This window comes from Polyergus mexicanus, unplaced genomic scaffold (genome assembly GCF_030449975.1).
Source record: "Polyergus mexicanus isolate NDT 795.1 unplaced genomic scaffold, iyPolMexi1.0 SCAF_14, whole genome shotgun sequence".
Lineage (NCBI taxonomy): Eukaryota > Metazoa > Arthropoda > Insecta > Hymenoptera > Formicidae > Polyergus > Polyergus mexicanus.
The window spans coordinates 7160310-7180250 of record NW_027223334.1 but is presented as its reverse complement, the minus strand read 5'-3'; the positions used below and the strand labels follow the sequence as shown (position 1 = coordinate 7180250).

Sequence of the window (19941 nt, the reverse complement as noted above, 5' to 3'; positions counted from 1 at the left end):
CAGTTTTACATTATTCAAGTTCCTATTTCCAACAGTCGAACATTTGACTCGATGTCGGGGAGCACACTTACACGCTAAAAGCGTCGTTCTATCTTTGTTATTTACTGGAAGTTGAACAAGATCAGAGTATGCTCATAGTGCTAAAAGCGTGTTTCTGGTACGCATCCTGATTATAAATATACTGATGCAATCCAACGTGTTTGTAGTTCATAGAAACCAGGTTTTAAGTCTATGACTAATTCATATACAGTCGCTCACATGTCTCGCGGTTGTGCGCTAACATATTTTCTTATTTATTGACATATTTATTAATTTATTGGTAACAATGATCATTTCGACGAACGAGAACAACCCGAATGCGTTAAAGTTGATTATCGCGGCTAAATTAGTTCAGGGGACTTTTATCCTTAAAGTCCTAAAGCCTGGCGGTGAGTCCATTAACCTCTTTCTGTGCTCACTCTTATAATTAACTTGTAATTAAATAAAGTTTTAGCAGAATTAAGAGAGATATTTAGAGAATAGATTATTTTTTATTTTAATATTTCAATTAATATTTCAATTAATATACACGTAGCATACATGTCGTTTTTCATGCAATAATAGCATGTATTGCATTATGTACAGATGCCGCTCTGGGTCGTTTACCAACGCTAACTATACCCTCAGGGTTATCCTTATTCAGTATCTCTTCAGCATTGCGTTTTCTATTGCCTATACCTAAAGAATTGGAGGTCCTCAATAATAGATGGTTGGAATGGGAAGTTTCTCAATTACAGGTATAATTTTGTAAACATTAAAACAAGATTTTTTTTCTTTTTAAACAATGGGATATATTTAAATTTAATATATATATTACAGCCAACTATATTAAGTCACATAAGTGTGAGGACTTTCAAAACTTCACAGAAAAAATCAGACTTATGGTCTTTATTAAAAGATCTCAATAGTGAATTACAAGATAAACAGTACTTAATTGAGGTATAAAATGACATGAATGCATATATATTTTATTCTTTTATTTAAATATATTTTATATTTTTTATTTTCTCATATTTGTCTTTTCAGAATCATAGTAATTTATCACCAGCAGATATTTCTATTTGGGTAAGTCTTTGGAGTACCATATTACTTGCAGATATCAAAGATGATATTTCCAAGGATCTGGTAAATGTTAGTAATTGGCTAGTTAATATTGAGAAGCTACCAATTATTCAGGTATAAATAATCACCACACTATGCAATTATTATTTTATAAACATAGATTTGATATATCATTAATTTATTATAAATATGCAGGAGTCTATTAAAGAGTTTTCCTTGGAGAGAGGTGCAAAGGCTATTGCAAGTATTGAAGCTGCCTCTTGGTTTCCTGTTAATATTATCTCAAGTAATTTACAACTTTGTGAGTCAATATCAAGTGATGTAAGTATTTGGCACTTTATATGTGAAATATATTGTTTAGTTTTAAAAACAAACAAATTAATTTTCTTTTTTATATTTGAGATTTCTGTCGATGTAAGTAATACTACTTATAAGTTATAAACAACAAACTTGGAACACAATTAGATTTAAAGTTTGTCAATATATATATATATATATATATATATATATATATATATATATATATATATATATTAAATGATTTTAGATTAGCCTAACTAAGGAAAAAGAGATGGAAACTGTTAGTCAAGAAGAACTTCGTAATATAGAAAGTAGCTGGACTACTGGACAATATCCAGAAGTCAAAGAATGTTCATATCCCATGTAAGTTGGATAGATTGTATAAATTTATGCACAATATATATGAATTCATGAAATTAAGAATTATTTAAGAATAATTATGTTTTTTTTTTAGATTGCCTAAAAAAGGCGAAAGGAATGTATTGGTAACATCAGCTCTTCCATATGTTAATAATGTTCCACATTTGGGAAACATTATCGGTTGCGTTCTTTCGGCCGATATCTTTGCAAGGTTTATATATAAGTACACATAAATATCTATAAATATATCATAATTTGTAACACTAATGCAATATTATTTTCTTGACATGTACAGATATTGCAGGCAAAGAAACTACAATACCCTTTATATAAGGTAATTATTATTTTTTTGATAATATAAAAAAAGTAATACATCTGTAATTAATTGAAATAATTTAATTTTAAGTGGGACCGACGAGTATGGCACTGCAACTGAAGCGAAAGCTATGCAAGAGAAAACAACTCCTCAAGCTATTTGTGATAAATTCTTTGATATACATAATGATGTTTATCGTTGGTTTGGTATAGGATTTGATTATTTTGGTCGTACTACTACACCCGAGCAAACAGAGTAAGAGTAGATAGAATAATATTATCAATAAAGTTTTTTTAAATTCTTACTTGTTTCTTTTATCATTTCTTGCATTCTTTCAGAATTGTTCAAGCATTTTTCCTTAAAATCAAATCACAAGGTTACATATTGACTGAAACTGTGGAACAACTACATTGTGAATCTTGCAATCGGTTTCTTGCCGACAGATTTGTGGAGGGCATGTGTCCTAGATGTAAATATGAGGATGCGCGCGGTGATCAATGCGATGGTTGCGGTCATCTTATGAATGCAGTCGAATTAATAAATCCTCGATGTAAGATGTGTAACACTAGACCTATTGTTAAAAACTCGACGCAATTTTTCTTGGATTTACCCAAAGTAAGTTTATAATATTGTGATTGCTCTACTGATGACATTTCTGACAAATACAAGTTACAAGTCTCTTTCTCATACATTGCAGATAGAAGAGAAATTGAAAGAATATTCCGCTACTGTGGAGAAAGGATGGTCCAGCGTCGCGAGAGTGGTTTCGAAAGCGTGGTTACGCGACGGTCTTAAACCGCGTTGTATAACTAGAGATTTGAAATGGGGTATACCGGTCCCAGTAGAAGGTTTCGAAAATAAAGTGTTTTACGTCTGGTTTGACGCCCCTTTTGGATATATCAGTATTACAAAGAGGTATACTAAAGAATATAAGAAATGGTGGCAACCTGCTCAGGATATGAAAATCGATTTGTGCCAATTTATGGCAAAGGATAACGTTCCGTTCCACGCGATAATGTTTCCCGCTTATTTGTTAGCGGCCAATCAAAATTATACGTTGATCAAGTATTTAATGGCAACTGGTACGATATCTCCAAAGAATACAAGAATACACATTTGTTGGATGCACTTTACTAATTCTATACCTCTGTTTCTCTCTCTCTCTCTCTCTCTCTCTCTCTCTCTCTCTCTATATATATATATATATATATATATATATATATATATATCTTTAACATTTCTTTTTCTTAATTATATTTTTCGAACTTATATATTTCGCTTTTTTTTCTTTGTATCTTATCTGTCATTTGCTTCTATCAGTTCTCTTCATTATTTAATATTTATTCCATTTTAGAATATTTAAATTATGAGGATAAGAAATTCTCCAAATCTAGAGGCATTGGCGTATTTGGAACTGATGCCAGAGATACTGGCATTCCAGCAGATGTATGGCGATTTTATTTAGCCTACATTAGGCCAGAAACTCAAGATTCCACTTTTAATTGGATGGATTTAGTTACGAAAAACAATTGCGAATTATTGAATAACCTTGGCAATTTTGTCAACAGGTTTGTAATTGTTTTATTTCTTGGTAATACAACAATAATTAACATTATGATAACCTGTTATTAACAGTCCCAAAAACTTGTTACGGATAGAGCTCTGGTATTCTCTGAAAAATTTTTCAATTCTACCATACCACCGATTGAACGGCCGGAAGAAGCTGATTGGACCATATTGGCATTGGCACAACGCGAATTGTCATGTTACATAAACGCAATGGAGCAAGCTAAGTTGAGAGATGGCTTAAAATACATATTGGCGATTTCAAAACACGGCAACCAATACATGCAATTCCAACAGCCATGGATAAAAATTAAGGGAACTGACGATGACAAGTAATATCATGAATTTTAATTATTGCTTTGTGTGTTTTTGAATATGAATATTTGTTTTTGAATTAAAAAATATTTTGATTAAAAACCAATATAGGAAAAGGGCTGGAACTATTGTTGCAATTTGCTGTAATATAGCTTGCCTTTTATCTGCTCTTTTGGCTCCTTTTATGCCATCTACAGCTAAACAATTGAGATCTCAACTAGGTTTGAGTAATAAAAGTTATGGCTACATTCCCGAGATAATAACAAACATGTTACCTACTTGGCATAAAATCGGCAAACCCAACCCATTATTCACTAAGATTGAGGATCAAAAAGTAGAAATGTTACGCAAGAAATATGCCGGACAACAAGAGACTAATAATGAATTGTTGGCAAATAAAACTTCCGATGAAAGTGTCGCATCATTAGAAGTTGCTATCACAAAGCAAGTTAGTAAATCTTTCCCTTCTGTCTATGAAAATAATTTCATCTTTTGTATCTTATCTTTTGTATTTTTTAGGATAATTTAATAAGAGAATTGAAAGCGAAACATGATAAGAGCATCTGGCAACCTCAAGTAGAAATCTTGTTGAACTTAAAGAAAAAGCTTAATGATCTCAAAAGTAACACAAACGCACCTGAGAAAAAATTACTCGCGAAAAATAAGAAAGTCGAACCAATGCATGTGCCAGAACAAAACGGAGATACTCTAACAGACGTGGCGGCGTTAGAAATGGCTATCGCAAAACAGGTATTGAATATCATAAAAACAGGACTTTTTCTTACCATAATTATGCGCTCGATTTACACTACACTATGTCGCAACTTTAGGGCAATCTTGTACGAGAATTAAAGGCCAAAGAAGATGGGAGCGTGTGGAAGCCACAAGTGGAGATATTATTGAAACTGAAACAACGTTTAATGAATCTCACTGGAACAGCGCCAGTCATTGTCGATAAGAAATCCAAAAAGAAAAAATAATTTCTAACTCATTTCTTTTATAATAAAAACGAAGTATTTCTTTTTTTATCATGTTTTTTTTCTAAATTATGTAAATTATCGTATTTATATCATTATTTTTTTTATACGCAAATAAAACAATGCATTAATAGTATTCAGATAAAAGATCCATATGTGTTTTGCATATGTTTATTATATTATACTCGCGTATTGTATATTGAGAATTCTAAGAAAGGGATCATGGAAGATATTTGTATTTAATTTAAACATATATCGTGGAAGATATTTATATTTAATTTAAACATATATTCATTCAAACTACATATACCTGTGTATGTAATGTGATCTGATAAATAATTTACATGTGAAATTGAGAATTCTGTTATTGTCTAAAATTTTATCTATATCTTTATCATTTCATCATTAGAATCTTGTAAGAGAGACTTCTTGATTTTTGGAAGAACCAGAATACTCTTATTCTTAGACGATGTTTTATCCTTAATCTTGTTTTTTTTATGTTTTTCTATTTTAATGTCAAGTGCTCGTTTTGAATGCATCGTATAAAAAACAAGCTCGATCCCAAATATAATCAATGAAATTATCATTCCGAAGAGCAGAAGAAACAAGATTGGCGCCACTTCGTAGATAGTCACACTGGAGACAAAGAGTTCATCGGTTGGACAATAAGGTCTTCTGGCCGATCGGCGATGTATCTCTCGTCGTCGAAGTCCCGAAGTGGATATCTTCAATAATCTGACGATATCAATTCATGTAATGTTAAATAAATTTCAACCTGGGATATTTATTCCTCATCTTGAGGAAAAAATCTTGTGAAAATTATCGCAAATCTAATACATTATGAAGATATACTTACCCTATTTTGCTGATTTCATGAAAGTGACTTTTAAGATTGGACCACAGGCCCAACTCGGAGGGCTGTAATAGATGAACTTCCGTGAGCTGACAAATCATCTGTTTGTCGAACGCTTTTTCAATGGACGGATAAATATCGTCTGGATCTGCGTGGAAAGCAAAGCTACCTCTTTTTATTCTCTCCACGCCATCCTCAATCGCGATAAATCTCTTTGATTCCGGTATAGCGTTCCAAATGTGCCTGAAGTATTGTACGTCCGGTCTTTGATTCTAGATTCAATATAGAAGTTCACTAAAGCTTCATTAAACTTAAAAATATCGGAAATTAATATAGTAAGATGTGCTTTTTTACCCGTAATAAAAAGTCAAAGAAAATGTTTTTCTCAGCCGCAAATTGCATCTTGCTGCGTGCCAGCGAATAAAGTGAATCGTTCATTTTCTGGAGAGGCTCGTTTAATCTAGCAGACACTATTGCCGCCGAATAATAATTATACACCAATAAGCCGAAAACTGTGATCTGAATCAAAGCGATTCGACTGGCCGATTGATCGGTGAGAGAAGGAAAACCTGATCGTGATATAATAAATAACGAAAAGACATAATATGTACTTTTGCTATTTTATATGTTGTATAATCATATGTACCTTGCTGGCATAATGCGGCGATGGTGATCAACGCCGAGATGCTGTAGCCATAATCATTAGCGTGCTCCAGTTTCAATATGAAGGACAAGATGAGAACTGTAATCACCATGATCACGACGATCATGTACCACGTGTCCGGTGCGAACGGCTTCAATATTACCCAGGGTTTCATCTTCGTCGCTGGTATGGTACGAAACATGAAGCAAGAACTAAATAAGAAATTATAAACTCGTGGATATTATATTAATACTTTATGGACAAAATATATACATATCGTATCTAAATATTGATGAATATGTGAGTCTTCTAGAAGCCAGACTGATCAACTTCATTTTTAATTAAACCAATTTTTTAATTTTAATATCAAAGCTGTAATCATGTGCTCTCATATTAAAATTAAGAAATTAACAAAAATATAACTTTTATCTCTATGCATTTATTATATTTTTTATTTCCCTCTATTTAATTATATTTTCTCTCTATTGGATACTGTTTACCGCGTGGGCCATTGCGGAAAGATGACACGCGCATATCCATATCTCTCAAGTGTCAGGATAGACGGAAAGTAACCCAAATCGGCTCCATCGCTCTTCAGCAAGCTCATCACGGGACCATTGGTGTCGTTCTTGTCCCAATGATTGATTTCGATGAGATCCATGCTACGCGCGAAAACGTTCGTTGAGCGATTGATGATATACACGGTGTGGAAGAATATGCGAGAAAATTTTTAGGCGTTATCGTAATCTTGATTACGTGAAGTTAAATATATCGGAGACATGCGAGAGAAGACTATATCCGAATTTTGGCCAGTTATCCATGATTTCGAGACCTTCGCCCTCCAAGTAATCCACCAGCCTCATATTTGCTGGTCTATGCTGTACCTATATGAATATATGTTGCTTATATAGTAAACAAATTACACACTTTTCGTTAAACTTAAGACTTACGATTCCGGCCGATTTAATACGCAATCCGTGGTAATCTCGACGTCTGATAATCTTCGAGTCAGTTAAAATAATCGCGAGTCCATCGTTCTCTTGCCAAGTACCGAGCTGCGTGACATTAAGTATTCCGCCACGCATTTTACAATGATTATACACGTCGTAGAGAATGTAACTAGCTTCAGGATCCGGCAATAAGATCACGAAATCCGTGACAATGCTGAAGAGGCTATCGTTCAAGCTCTGCAAACTATGGCTCATGTTGTTCCCCAGAATCAGCCAATTGTATGAATAATCGAACATGCGATAGGCCGAGGCCTAAATATACAGATTTTATTCTTTATTTTTTAATTTTGCGAATATATAATCTTTTTTCGGTAAAATAAAATAAAAATCACAATTCTTACTTTGTCAAAAATGCCGCTGACGTTTTGATTTGGACATCGTATGTCCAGAAACACACCTAAGGTGCGTGTGGTGTCGAGATATCTCAGAACATTGATTTGGAATCCAACCGGTTTAATCGCCGTGGACATCCCGGCGTCAGTCAGTAGCTTCATCGTAAGAAAATCGTCTGCGAAGAAGATTATTAAAAAAACGCGAGGAAAAAACGGAGAGAGAAAGAGAAACAAAGAGAAGGCGTGTTGTTTATACTCACCTTCCACATCTCCGCAGGAGAATCCTACTACTCTTGTTACCTTCTTGTAGACAAAATAGTCCCGAATGATGACACTTGTTTGCGCATACGCAAAAATAATAAATACTTGCGAGAGAAAAATGCCCAACAAATGCATCCTTGTAGACTACGAGGTTGTTGCGACAATGCTGTAACCACTTTGTCTCATCTTTATTCTACATGGAATGCTGGAATAATTTCGAACTCAAGACAATAATACATTCGGGACATAGTAGAAACGATTTGCGGAATTCGAAATCATCCATAACTCGCGTCCGTCGATTGACATGACAGCATAATCACAACGGCTATTCCGATACTAACCATGTACACAGGGTGTCTCGTTGTCTTCATCGTTCATTTTGCAACTAGATTTTTCGACTTTAAATCGATCTTTGTTTAACGAAAACTTCTTTAATTAATAGCTTTTGAATTTTGCGAAAGAATGTCGCATCTAGACGATTTATATGTGACGATTAATATGTTAAAAAGTTTCACGATGTTACCGAGACACTCCGTATACAGCACACGTTCGGTACTTCCTCTCTGGTTTCAGAATTTTTTTTATTTTTTGTCTCTGTTTTCTATCAATTACCACAACCTCAAGTTGAATCTACAATCGATTTGCTTGTCCTCTTGTCTATTATTCGATTGTTTTCTACGAAAGTATTCATAGAAAAGTTTCCTGGAAACTATTTGCAATGCAAAGCGACTTTATTAGAGCAAAATATGACAATGACTGGAAAATTACATTTGTAGCATGCCTATCTAACTCTCTCTCTCTCTCTCTCTCTCTCTCTCTCTCTCTCTCTCTCTCTCTCTCTCTCTCTCTCTCTCTCTCTCTCTCTCTCTCTCTCTCCCTTTTCTTTGCGCAAAATAAGTCTACGATAACGAGACACTAATGAATGAACTAATTATAATATACGACCGACTTGTAAATATTTTACTTCTCAAGGCGAGACAATTTTATTCGAGCAAATTGTGTTTGCTCGTACCGGCTATCTTCTCTGCGTCGTTGTTCATCATCGATCGCCTCAACATTTTCTTTCTGTGCGAACATATAATTACGTTGTAGCACCTAACTTTCCATACAAAAAGATGTTTAATTTACCTCATGGATCGATAGTAAACGATATTCTCGACGATGCATATTCCACATCCGACGAGCATACCGAAAGCTAACAGAATCAAAGCCGGAGCTGTCTCATATATGGATATACTTCTTGTGGATAACGTATCGAGCTGGCATTGAGGCTTCCTGCTCGACCAATATTTTATTTGACGATCGCGTAAACCGGTGTTGAACATCTTATACAACCTGCAAAAGAAATTCCTGGATTTTTTGCTACGGCTTTTTGTTGCGAGAAAAAAGATATAAACTTACCCGATTTTCGCCACCTCGGTGAATTGACCGTTGTAACTTGCGTACATACCCATGATGGATTGCTTGAATAAATGAATCTCTGTCAATTCGCAGATCTTGCTCGGATCGAACATCTTTTCAATGTAAGGATACGCAGTGTTGGGATCCGTGTGATAGGCCAGTATACCTTGACTGACCTGTTTCATACCTTCTTCTATCGGCAAGTATCGCTTCGACTCCGGCAATGGATCCCAGCGTTTCTTCCTGAAGTAATCCGATTCCCAGTTGAGCTTCTAAAAGTTTCAATATATCAGATAATGTGCAAGCATACGCTGCTGGAGAACTTGATGTCTTCATATGATCTCAACGTGTCTGGAAATATATATATATATATATATATATATATATATATATATATATATATATATATATACGCATACATATAAAAAATAATTTAGATATGGCACAGCTTCTGCGGCGATTTTCAAATTACTATCCGCGAGGACGGTCACAGAATCTTCCATCATATCGAGTGGCTCGCTTAAACGAGCCGACACTATACTGGCCGAATAATAATTATACATAATCCAATTGAAGACAGTGATCTGCAGGAGAGTGATACGGCCTGGGATCCGTTTAGGGAAGAAATTTGCACCTATATAAGAGATCATTGTTAAATTGACAAAAAACGACTTTTTTATTATCTCTCTGCATTCATTATTTTATACCTTGTTGAGCGAGAATGCCGACGGTAAGAATTACAGCGCCCGAATATTTCTCTTGCCTGCTGTCTTCCTCGCATCTCAATATTATTCTCATTACAAACATAAAGATTATTATAAATACGGCCCATAAGTACCAAGTATGGTCGGCGAGCGGTTTCAGAAAGATCTCGAGCTTAATTTTGTTCGATGGAGTGGACAGCAGCATAAAGCAGGGTCTGTATGCAGGAGAAAGATTCATTATTTATTAATTAAAAGATAACAGATTAATATCTTCTTGATACCGAATCGGCCATGCTGCGCCGATGAGGGTGGCATAATCCAATCTCTCAGATACCATAATCCTGGGATTACTGGCGAAATCGATGTAATTCCTTTGTAATATCTCGAATATCAAGCCGTGCACGCTGTGACGATCCCAATAAATTATCTCGGAAGCGTGTACCCTTGAAAAAGAGCTTTTTAAAACGATTTAATCAGCGATAATACGAGACAAAAATCTATTTTAAGAGAAATACCTGAAATTAAAGAGATCGGCGGTATGAGATATCATTGCGTACGTGAATTTATGCATGCTATCCAAGGATCTTGTATTGATGTCATGCATATAATCTTCCAATCGCATATTCTTCGGCCTATATTGTATCTATGTAGTATGAAATAATTATAGAAATTTATATTGTGTATAATACAATTTTTTTCTTTCTTGTCACTACGTTACTACGTCTTTTCTTGTTACTACGTATATATTCGATGATACGAACCACGCCTGATATCTTCAATGTCATTCCATGCATGTTTGCCCTTCTCTGGATCAATGGTTGAGTGAGAGTGATGGCAAGACCAGTTTCTCGCCGCCACAAACCCAATTTCGTTACATTCAACGTACCACCGCGATATTTGCAATGATTATAAACATCGTACAGATCGTAATTGCTACCGTTTGTTATTGCAAGCGCGAAATCGGTAATTATGCTGTAAGCGCTGTCATTCAAGAACGGCACGCTATCATTTAACTTCGATCCCAGAACCAACCAATGATACGAATAGTCGTACATGCGATACTTAGATGTCTAACAAATGCAAAATATTAATTTTTTTCCTTTTTTTTCTATGTTACAAAAATTAGTAATATTATATATATGGTTTATCGACTCTTCCAAATTCCTTTACCTCGGCGAAGATAGTTACGACACTCTCGTTATAACAACGCAAGTCTACGACGATTCCTAAGCCCCAAATCTCGGTGTTCAAAAATCGTTTTATGTTGATATTTGTATCGTATTTTCTGACGATCGTAAATATACCGGCTCTACTCAACGATTTAACGAAATGAAAATCGCCTACGGTAAATAAAAACAGAAGAGAGAGAGAGAGACAGACAGACATTCTTTAAAAAATATCTACAAATTTTAGAATTTCTCTACAGACAATTTAATTCTGACAATTTTAACAGATACACCAGACATACTCGTGATATCTCCACAAGAGAATCCGACGACATTTCGCACTGCCTTGTGCACAAAATAGTCGCGAACAAAACCGCTATCTCCTGCGTTAGCGTTAAAAATAAATCGCAATAAAGTAAAAAAGAGTATTGCGTACATTTCACCGTGATTTATTTTTTCAGAGATTGCAAATGTTATTGTGTAAAAAAATTAAAGCAATTTGTGAGATTTTAAGCAACGCCACGTCTGCTAATACGAATACAAGAATGGAGGAAATAACTAACAGAAATAGAAATAAAGCTCGATTAATTTCGCATGGATTGGTTGCAAAGCATGCGCTCTGAATTTTTCAGTATTAATATAATATTCAATATATGATGTCACAGTTATATGTCTGGTCGTTTATTCATGATTCGCCGCAATGATATCGAGTTTTGTCAGAAAATGGAGACTATTATAGAAAATGCATTACTATCGGACTATACATATTAAACAATAAATTGCATGTGACATTAATTAATTATTTACGTCCATGTTCAACCGCGAAACATACAAACTATTTGTGATAACATCTAATAAGCATTTCAAGATAGATAATATGTATAATAAAAATTGTAGATTATTAGTTTATTCACACGAGAATATTCTGTTTCGATCAATAGATATGTGCTTCATTAATGCCGAGAAACGCAATCTTCTTTGTAGCGTAGGAATTAATAATCTGTAAAAAAAATGGAGATATACATAGATAAATAAGTGCATTTATTGATATTCTAGAGCAAATTCTCTAAAAACATGCAAGAAATATAGAAATAAATATTTGATGAAAGAGAGAACAAAAGAAAAAAAATAACATGAAATAATTAAATAAATAATTTGAAAATTGTTATCCGCTCTTCTTAAATCTTCACTCATTTAATTGCTTATTACCGCTTGGATTGCATCCAGTGGATCAAGTTCTCTATTATGCAGATCACGAGGGACAGTGCAATGGAAACACTAATAAATACGAAAATAGGTGTAGCTTCATGGATCGATAATGGTTCAGCGATCAAAATATTCCTTGGACAGAATGGCTTCCTTGCCGACCAAAGTTTTAACTGTCGCTTATGTATACCCATATCATACAGTTTGGTCAAGCTACAATAATATACATATATTAATAAGAGATGTAATAATCTACTTATTACATATAAAAATATAAAAATGTATATTCAAACACACGAAAGTGTCTATTTAATGATGCCATTACAAAGATAACAATAATAATATGAGTAAAATATAATAATGTATTATATATATATATTTTTTTTTTTTTGGAAACCGTGCTTTTTATTGTAATAATAACGACGGATAATAATTCTCCTACCCGATTCTTAATAACGGAGTAAACGGGCTTCTATATCTGCCCCAAAGGGCGAGGACCGTGCGAAATAGATGAACTTCTGTCAATTCGCATATCATTCGCGGATAGAAATGCCGTTCGATGTACGGATACGCTGATTCTATCGACGTGTGATAGGCCAGGTTGCCCTCAGCCACGCGATTCAGACCTTCCGCCAGTGACAAATATCGCTTGGATTCCGGTATTTTGTCCCATCGTTTCTCATTAAAGTATCGTACCTCTTTCTCCGGTGACTTCCGGTGGTACAAAAAGACAGATAGGTATAGGTTCACATGGATATCGTATAAAAGAATATATTTTGAATAAAAGAACAAGCTCGATTTTATTGTAGGTTCTTTTTCTATAAAATTTCATTACTTGAATTACATATAACGATATATCATGAAAATGTCTACCTGTAGAAAAGAACGAATATATGGTGTAGATTCGGTCATCACTTTTAGATTACTATCTGCCAAACTGATCAATGAATCATTCATTTTCTGGCCTATGTTCTTTAATCGATCCGACACGATGCTCGCCGAATAATAGTTCAGGATCAACACGCTGAAGAGCATAATGTGTATGAAAGCTATGCGACCCGCATAACGTATTGGAACAAATATGGAGCCTGCAAATAAGCTTAATCTACCGAAGCCTCTTTATTTAGCGTACATTATTTAACTCAAAAAGCAATATATATTTAATATCAACGATACTTAATATAACGTATAGATATACTTAATATAAATGATTGAAGAGATTCATAAGGATTCATAGGTATACCTTGCTGAGAAACAGCACCTATGGTAAGAAGAATAGAAATACCGTAACCCTCTGTTAGACTCTGAATGCCTTCCTGTCTGATCAATATTACCAGAACTGACATAGCGACTATCATCGTACAAAGTATCACATACCATACTTCAACGTTTAACGGTCGTAAAAATTGCTCCGTCTTCATATTTGCCGAGGATATTGTACGAAATAAAAAACACGATCTATGCATAGAAAAGTATCAAAATGAGTAGGTAAAATAACTTTTATATAATTATAAATCGTATATCGCGAAATTACGCACCGTATCGGCCAAACTGGACCAATAATATCTCCCTTTCGTAATCTTTCAGTTTTCATCACGATTGGACTGGCCGAGATATCTACCATTTTTTTCTGAAAAGCACCAAACATGGGCGCGGAATTGTCCTGTTGTTTTTTTGGATTCACTTCCACAATTTCTATACTAAAAAAACCATGCATAAAAGAAGTTCTTGAAAAGTGCTCGAAAAGTCTTCGTTGAATCTTACGTGAAGTTGAAAAGATCAGTCATGTATAACAAGATTGTATAAAGAAATTGGGATCGACCATATTTTGCCTTCATATCTGGATCCAATATAATATGCTCCGTTGACAAATTGTAAAATGTTTTTGGCAGCTACAAAAAAAAAAAAGATTAACAATAAATTATACTTTATATTCATTTTGTGCGTATGTGTGCCATAGAACAATTTCGATTACTTACTAAAATTCCCACTTTGAGCTTCATACCGTGTAAATTAGAGCGTCTTTCATACTTCGATTGCTTCAATCTGATAGCTATGCCGGATTTCTCAGTCCAGTAACCCAAAGCAGTTACATTTAAAGAACCACCGCGTGCTTTGCAAGGATTATATACGTCGTATAAATTATAACCGGTGAGAGATGGTATGGCGATCGTAACGTCGGTAACTATACTAAAGGCGTTGTCATTCAAAAAACTAACGGTGTCGTTCAACTTTTCTCCCAAAATTAGCCATTTATGCATCTCGTCATACATAAGATATTTTGTAGCCTAATCAATTAAAAAGAAGTTAATATCAAGAATTTTGCGAGCGATTGCTGCTTCGACATTCACGGTTTTGTTATCTTTCATGACCCTTGCCTGCTCTTTCCTTCTCCGATCATGCATCTTGATACATATTATTTTCTTACTTTTACATTATATTACATATTTTCTTATTTTTACATAAATTCTCAATAATTAATATACAATCTCTGTAATAGTTAAAGTTCTCTTAGAGAGGAATACTTTTACCTCGGAATATAATACGGTGTAATTGTGAGTGTCGCATCGTGCGTCCACGTAGATTCCTAAATTGCGATAATTACTCTGTAAAAGTTTCTTGAGAGTTGATGATCCAACCACGGATTTGAGATTCCATATTGATGCGAGTATAAAGACATCATTAAATGTCTTCGCAAATTTCACGTTGTCTGTTACGCGGGAAAGAATCTTTGCTTGTAATTATATATATTAATATGTGTGTGTGTGTGTGTGTGTGTGTGTGTGTGTGTGTGTGTGTGTGTGTGTGTGTCTTATTCAAATATTTTTACGCACTTTCGAAACTCTCGCAGGAAAATCCTACGACACTATATATGCCTTTATGTATAAAGTAATCTCGGATCATGATATTGTCTTTCATGCAAGAAACGAGAAGAAAACGCGACAAAAGAGAGAGCAATAGTTTCCATTTTCCGCGAAGCATTTCGTAAGCTGTATGGATTGCACAGACATATAATATAAAGAGTTCGAAAAAGAAAACAATACGCGTCCTCTGCCCGCCGCATCGTCAAATATTCAATGGACAAGTCTTTTATGAGTGTTTCATTTTAAGTATTCAAGATTTGAAATAATAATCTTCTCAATCGATTTACTTACTTATCTATCTTAAACCTAATTATTAATTTATTAGACTTATTTTTCCTTCTTTCTCTTTCGCATGTGCAATGCTATTTTGAAATTATTATATTTTTGAACTTGAGAATAATAAAAAATCTCGGAAATTTTTTTGATATTATTAGGAATTAAGGAATTTTAAATGGAAAAAGTAACAAGGTGTATAAGGAATTGATTTAAAATCGTAGTCACAATTAATGTAATTTGTACTCTTTTTAAAATTATATGTATGTAAAACACACATTACGTAATATTAAAGGTACATTCCGGTATACGGTGCGCGCGATGTATGTTCTGTACACGCTCAGAATGGAAAGTTTTATAAATAAGGTAACTTATAAATGACTATAGTACAAATTATTATACACGATCATCGTTTTCGAATCGTGAGTTCACAAATTTTCAGCTCAAAATCCCTTAAGATCGATATTTAGAATATTTACTGTAGTGCGTACGGAGGAGCGCCATTGGTCGACAGATAAAATTTGCCACGTAATCTGGATGAGAGGGAAACAAATCATTGGATCGGTCCTTTATAACCATCCTCGGGAAATTTATAACAGAGTATAAAAATAGAGAGACAACTTACGACGTAGAAGCGTATTCGCCCATCAATACGACCGGATTGTAATCGCAAAGTTGCTCCTTGTATTTTTCCCAGCTTTCGCACATTCTTGCTTTGAAGCCCACCGTACTGCCGATGCTCTCAGTCATAAGCTGATGCGCCCGCGAATGACTACAATAAGCTGTAATATAAAGTGGCATTAAGATATATGTATCGTCCATATCATCATATTTTTATTTCGATATTCTTCACAGTAAAGATGCAATAACACTTAATACTTTTTATATACAATACTTACTTATTGTCGGCACAAAAGAGCATCCAGGTTGAGGAATCTTGCCGTCGTTGGGATAAAAATCAGCATGTCCTAACGGCGCCAGGAATCCAAATGTCGGACCGCTAGTATGTATCACATCTACAAATTGAGCATCGGTCGGATCCAATCGATATTCTGGATCAACTATGCCGGAAATGGTCTCAAACAGAGGACTCGCAGGATCCAATCCTTTCAAGAAAAAATTGTAAATTATAATGGCATTTTTCGTTGTCTTTTATTTGTAATTATTTTCTAATGCTATTATTTTTTCAGTAATATGTTTCAAAAAATATGGCAATTCTAATTTACATATAACTTTGTATTTATTTAATGTCGTTTTATTAAATTGATAAACATAAAAATTTTAGGAAGAAAAAATTATTATAAATATGATGTAATTATATTCTAAAAAATGTCATAAAAACAATTTTGCAGTGTACTTTTATCACACATATATAAGGATGATGATAGGCGATCATGCTCTGTCCTACCTGTTATTCTTCCGACACGTCCATCGTGATAAGCTCCGGCGAAGCCTGCCACGTAGGATCCTAGACTATGACCGCTAATGTGCACATCCTTGTACTCCAGGTTCGAATCCCGATTTAAGAATTCCAAGAATTGGCCTAAATACTCACCGACGAGACGCGTATTCTTAGCTGCCACTGGATAGGCGTCAGATGCCAAAATTCCCCAACCGACGACTATCACGTTCACATCCTGATAAAGCAGATACGCTAAAAATGCAATTAAATGTTATATCTCTATTCCTTTTTTATTTTTATTCGGAAACGACGCTATGTATAAGATAAGAGAGAAGAGAACGGTCAAATTATCGGATCAGAAAATCGCATGATATAAAAAAGAACTTGGAATTCTTCCGCAAAGTTTCTGTGGACGAAGAGCGAGCAAAAACTTGCAAAAACGATTAATTAAACTGTTATCGCGCTGACTCTTGAACCGACAACGTCGTCGATTCCGTATTTACCGAAATAGGCTGACCCTGATTGTTTGTGAAAGTAATAGTAGTAATAGCAGCAGTATATAAAAAATGCGCAAATTGCGACGCAATATCCATGTCGACCCACCGCCTATTAGATCTCGTATCCAGCCTTCGTTCCCGGTATCGCTGAATCCGTGAACGATAAACTTGGTCGGTCTGCTTTCGTTAAAGTGCGATGCGTACAGCACCTCGGTGTTATTCAGAAATAATTGTTCTTCGCCGAATGGGTTCTCTCTGCGCAAAATAATACCTTAATGACGATTTGTATTGCAAGTTGTCAATGTTAAATGTATGAATGCGCTTTGGATATTATGAATGTTAAAATATAAAATCGCACAGCCAAATACCGCGATGATTTTATTATCGCGGATAGGTTTCGAAATTTGTATTATTATCCTAGTATAATGTGAAAAAGAATTTAGGACGTCAAAGTGGCGTCCCTTTCTCGCTTTCTCGGTCATCTTTTCTGTTGAAAAAAGAAAAAGAAAAAAATACAAGAGAGGGGGGGGGGAATCCGAGGGCGCGATATTCAGGCGTCAATGCGACGCGACACAATGTGATGCGACACGGCGCCTCGATGCTCGATAGTTGATCGAACGTCAGCGCTGAGAATAGAATACTCGCTGATTGCACGTATCATTAAAAAACTGATGCATCCTCCACGGGGCAGTTTGCGATAACGTACCGCGGTGCATGGAAATTAGTCGTGTCGACGTATGATTGATTCTCGATCGGTGCTAAGAGATATCTCTACAATTGCGAATATATAAAATAATTATTTGAAAAATATCAAGAAGATATTTTTATATATGAACAATATAACGACACACGAAATTCGCACAATATATTATGCAATTTGATTTTAAATCAATTATAATGTTCGTGAATGGCTCTCCCTCCCTCTCGTTCAAGTTAATTTATAGTCAATACCACAACAATTCTCTTTCATTCCTTCGCCCAATTGTTCAAACAAAATTTGTCATCTCATCCATATTGTATAATATTATATAATATATATAATATATTATAATACATTAATAAAATATTTTTAATATAACTTATATACATTATATAATATTTTGTATTTTATATTAATATTATAGATTCACACTCGTTTTTTATATCTCATTGTAAATCGTTATCTAACATAAATAAAGGGTTGCACGCACCTGGTGTACAATTTGAAGGTCGCCGGTTCGCGTTCCAATATTGTCTCAATAATCGATGCCCGCGCGTCATCGTTCAGCAGAGTATCTTCCGGATATGCATACGCTGAAATTAAAAACTGAAGGATTAATCGACATCAACCGAAATTCGTGAAGGAAAAAAGAAATCTGTTTTGTATAAATTGAGATCTCGAATCCGATAACCGATGATTACCTGACCAGGCGAAGATGATGGTCGAAAGGATGAAAAATTCGAATGACATATCTTTGAATTGTACGCTGTACGACACACCAGCTGTCCTCACGAGATGCACCAGATTACTACTACTTTAACTTGGTCGGCTTAACGTCTCGGTCCGTCATTCATCCCGCGCGTTTTCTTTTTGTTCGTCGACTAGCTCTCGAGAGTACGATAAGAGCGCCTAACTCATTAATACATTCATTACCATAGCGCCGATATTAAGAACGATCTTACCGGCAACATTTCAAATGATAATTTCATATTCGATGCTACGCAGTATTTATTTTTTAATTAAATAATACAAAAGAATTAATTTCAAGAAATTAATTAATATTAAACCACTGCATATTAGCTGTAACATATGTTTTAATTTCCTTCTTCTTCTCTCTATAAGAAATCACATTTTCGAAATATTTATAAAATAAATTTAATTTTTAGGATATATATATATATTTCGATAGATCATGTTTTAATTTGTTAATTGCAGCCATTATTTAGGAAAGAGGAGAGAGATTTGATTATTATAAAAGGCTTACTTAACATTTTCAAAGGTTAATGTTTTTATACTTCAAAATAAAAGTATGAACTTTTGCAATACATTCTTTTTTGAATATTTTCTTTTGATTTAAAACAATGAAAAAAAAAACAGAATTATTGTTTCTTTTTACCTTTTATTGATACCATGTTAATGAAACGGTACGTTAGTCATTTGAAATTATGCAAAGTTGAAAATATCGTCACAATTTGAATAATATTGTTTAATAAAAAGTGCTACGTTATTAAAAAGCGCGTAACACGTATACACCATAGATAAAGCAAGAATAGTAGAGCGATTCTCCAATGCCCTGCAATCTCCCTCACTTGCGCATGCGCAGTGATATTCGCGGAACGATTGGTTCATATTATATCTACTCTATTTTCTCTCGTCAGAAAGAAATAGAGCTTCCAATTAGACCTTTCTTTCTC

General features: G+C 34.4%; 5 protein-coding genes across 7 annotated transcripts; 1 reads left to right on the top strand and 4 right to left on the bottom strand.

The window, feature by feature from the left end:
• The first annotated feature begins 19 nt into the window (after positions 1-19).
• On the top strand, positions 20-5285 carry Metrs (methionyl-tRNA synthetase 1). The gene is made up of 16 exons (XM_070306916.1): positions 20-428; positions 625-776; positions 859-978; positions 1066-1215; positions 1297-1422; positions 1649-1764; positions 1856-1972; positions 2057-2095; positions 2168-2332; positions 2416-2692; positions 2775-3159; positions 3432-3645; positions 3736-3975; positions 4070-4406; positions 4478-4708; positions 4789-5285. Exons 1-16 carry the CDS (start codon positions 326-328, stop codon positions 4936-4938), a joined length of 2922 nt encoding a protein of 973 aa, XP_070163017.1. The 5' UTR covers positions 20-325; the 3' UTR covers positions 4939-5285.
• On the bottom strand, positions 5235-8846 carry LOC138939271 (ionotropic receptor 75a). 2 transcript variants are annotated; one of them, XM_070306918.1, is made up of 9 exons: positions 8034-8846; positions 7783-7949; positions 7382-7693; positions 7188-7315; positions 6932-7093; positions 6435-6643; positions 6143-6357; positions 5792-6060; positions 5235-5670 (listed from the first exon to the last, which is right to left on the bottom strand). In XM_070306918.1, the coding sequence occupies exons 1-9, from the start codon at positions 8167-8169 to the stop codon at positions 5319-5321; spliced, it is 1950 nt and encodes a 649-aa protein (XP_070163019.1). In that variant the 5' UTR covers positions 8170-8846; the 3' UTR covers positions 5235-5318. The 2 variants fall into 2 exon arrangements, with proteins under 2 accessions (XP_070163019.1, XP_070163018.1); XM_070306917.1 differs by having other exon boundaries at positions 7783-8846.
• A 50-nt stretch (positions 8847-8896) lies between these two features.
• Positions 8897-11818, bottom strand: LOC138939272 (ionotropic receptor 75a-like). Of its 2 annotated transcripts, none has more exons than XM_070306919.1 (10): positions 11608-11818; positions 11310-11479; positions 10901-11209; positions 10655-10782; positions 10421-10594; positions 10143-10354; positions 9855-10069; positions 9436-9707; positions 9163-9369; positions 8897-9099 (listed from the first exon to the last, which is right to left on the bottom strand). In XM_070306919.1, exons 1-10 carry the CDS (start codon positions 11741-11743, stop codon positions 9018-9020), a joined length of 1905 nt encoding a protein of 634 aa, XP_070163020.1. In that variant the 5' UTR covers positions 11744-11818; the 3' UTR covers positions 8897-9017. The 2 variants fall into 2 exon arrangements, with proteins under 2 accessions (XP_070163020.1, XP_070163021.1); XM_070306920.1 differs by having other exon boundaries at positions 10421-10582.
• A 341-nt stretch (positions 11819-12159) lies between these two features.
• Positions 12160-15607, bottom strand: LOC138939374 (ionotropic receptor 75a-like). The gene is made up of 10 exons (XM_070307078.1): positions 15346-15607; positions 15043-15221; positions 14491-14799; positions 14276-14403; positions 14050-14211; positions 13755-13969; positions 13385-13599; positions 12954-13222; positions 12515-12724; positions 12160-12305 (listed from the first exon to the last, which is right to left on the bottom strand). Exons 1-10 carry the CDS (start codon positions 15491-15493, stop codon positions 12212-12214), a joined length of 1929 nt encoding a protein of 642 aa, XP_070163179.1. The 5' UTR covers positions 15494-15607; the 3' UTR covers positions 12160-12211.
• A 269-nt stretch (positions 15608-15876) lies between these two features.
• LOC138939316 (pancreatic lipase-related protein 2) lies at positions 15877-19163 on the bottom strand. The gene is made up of 7 exons (XM_070306985.1): positions 18949-19163; positions 18738-18840; positions 17654-17802; positions 17057-17302; positions 16548-16754; positions 16274-16430; positions 15877-16181 (listed from the first exon to the last, which is right to left on the bottom strand). The coding sequence occupies exons 1-7, from the start codon at positions 18995-18997 to the stop codon at positions 16124-16126; spliced, it is 969 nt and encodes a 322-aa protein (XP_070163086.1). The 5' UTR covers positions 18998-19163; the 3' UTR covers positions 15877-16123.
• Between the last annotated feature and the right edge of the window lie 778 nt (positions 19164-19941).

What these genes read in the sequence shown, in the direction of transcription:
- Metrs (XM_070306916.1), top strand. Translation starts at nt 326, where the DNA reads ATGATCATTTCGACGAACGAGAACAACCCGAATGCGTTAAAGTTGATT. An exon ending in AGAAGCTACCAATTATTCAG is followed by an intron (nt 1,216 to 1,296) that starts GTATAAATAATC and finishes ATAAATATGCAG; the next exon opens with GAGTCTATTAAAGAGTTTTC. An exon ending in AAGTTGCTATCACAAAGCAA is followed by an intron (nt 4,407 to 4,477) that starts GTTAGTAAATCT and finishes TGTATTTTTTAG; the next exon opens with GATAATTTAATAAGAGAATT.
- LOC138939271 (XM_070306917.1), bottom strand. Translation starts at nt 8,169, where the DNA reads ATGCATTTGTTGGGCATTTTTCTCTCGCAAGTATTTATTATTTTTGCG. An exon ending in GTATTAAATCGGCCGGAATC is followed by an intron (nt 7,316 to 7,381) that starts GTAAGTCTTAAG and finishes ATATTCATATAG; the next exon opens with GTACAGCATAGACCAGCAAA. An exon ending in TTTCCGCAATGGCCCACGCG is followed by an intron (nt 6,644 to 6,931) that starts GTAAACAGTATC and finishes TTTCTTATTTAG; the next exon opens with TTCTTGCTTCATGTTTCGTA.
- LOC138939272 (XM_070306919.1), bottom strand. Translation starts at nt 11,743, where the DNA reads ATGTACGCAATACTCTTTTTTACTTTATTGCGATTTATTTTTAACGCT. An exon ending in CATTGAAGATATCAGGCGTG is followed by an intron (nt 10,783 to 10,900) that starts GTTCGTATCATC and finishes CATACTACATAG; the next exon opens with ATACAATATAGGCCGAAGAA. An exon ending in CGGCATTCTCGCTCAACAAG is followed by an intron (nt 10,070 to 10,142) that starts GTATAAAATAAT and finishes TCTCTTATATAG; the next exon opens with GTGCAAATTTCTTCCCTAAA.
- LOC138939374 (XM_070307078.1), bottom strand. Translation starts at nt 15,493, where the DNA reads ATGCTTCGCGGAAAATGGAAACTATTGCTCTCTCTTTTGTCGCGTTTT. An exon ending in ACACCGTATTATATTCCGAG is followed by an intron (nt 14,800 to 15,042) that starts GTAAAAGTATTC and finishes TTAATTGATTAG; the next exon opens with GCTACAAAATATCTTATGTA. An exon ending in ACTGATCTTTTCAACTTCAC is followed by an intron (nt 14,212 to 14,275) that starts GTAAGATTCAAC and finishes TGGTTTTTTTAG; the next exon opens with TATAGAAATTGTGGAAGTGA.
- LOC138939316 (XM_070306985.1), bottom strand. Translation starts at nt 18,997, where the DNA reads ATGTCATTCGAATTTTTCATCCTTTCGACCATCATCTTCGCCTGGTCA. An exon ending in GATACGAGATCTAATAGGCG is followed by an intron (nt 17,303 to 17,653) that starts GTGGGTCGACAT and finishes TTGCATTTTTAG; the next exon opens with CGTATCTGCTTTATCAGGAT. An exon ending in CTCTTTTGTGCCGACAATAA is followed by an intron (nt 16,431 to 16,547) that starts GTAAGTATTGTA and finishes TTTATATTACAG; the next exon opens with CTTATTGTAGTCATTCGCGG.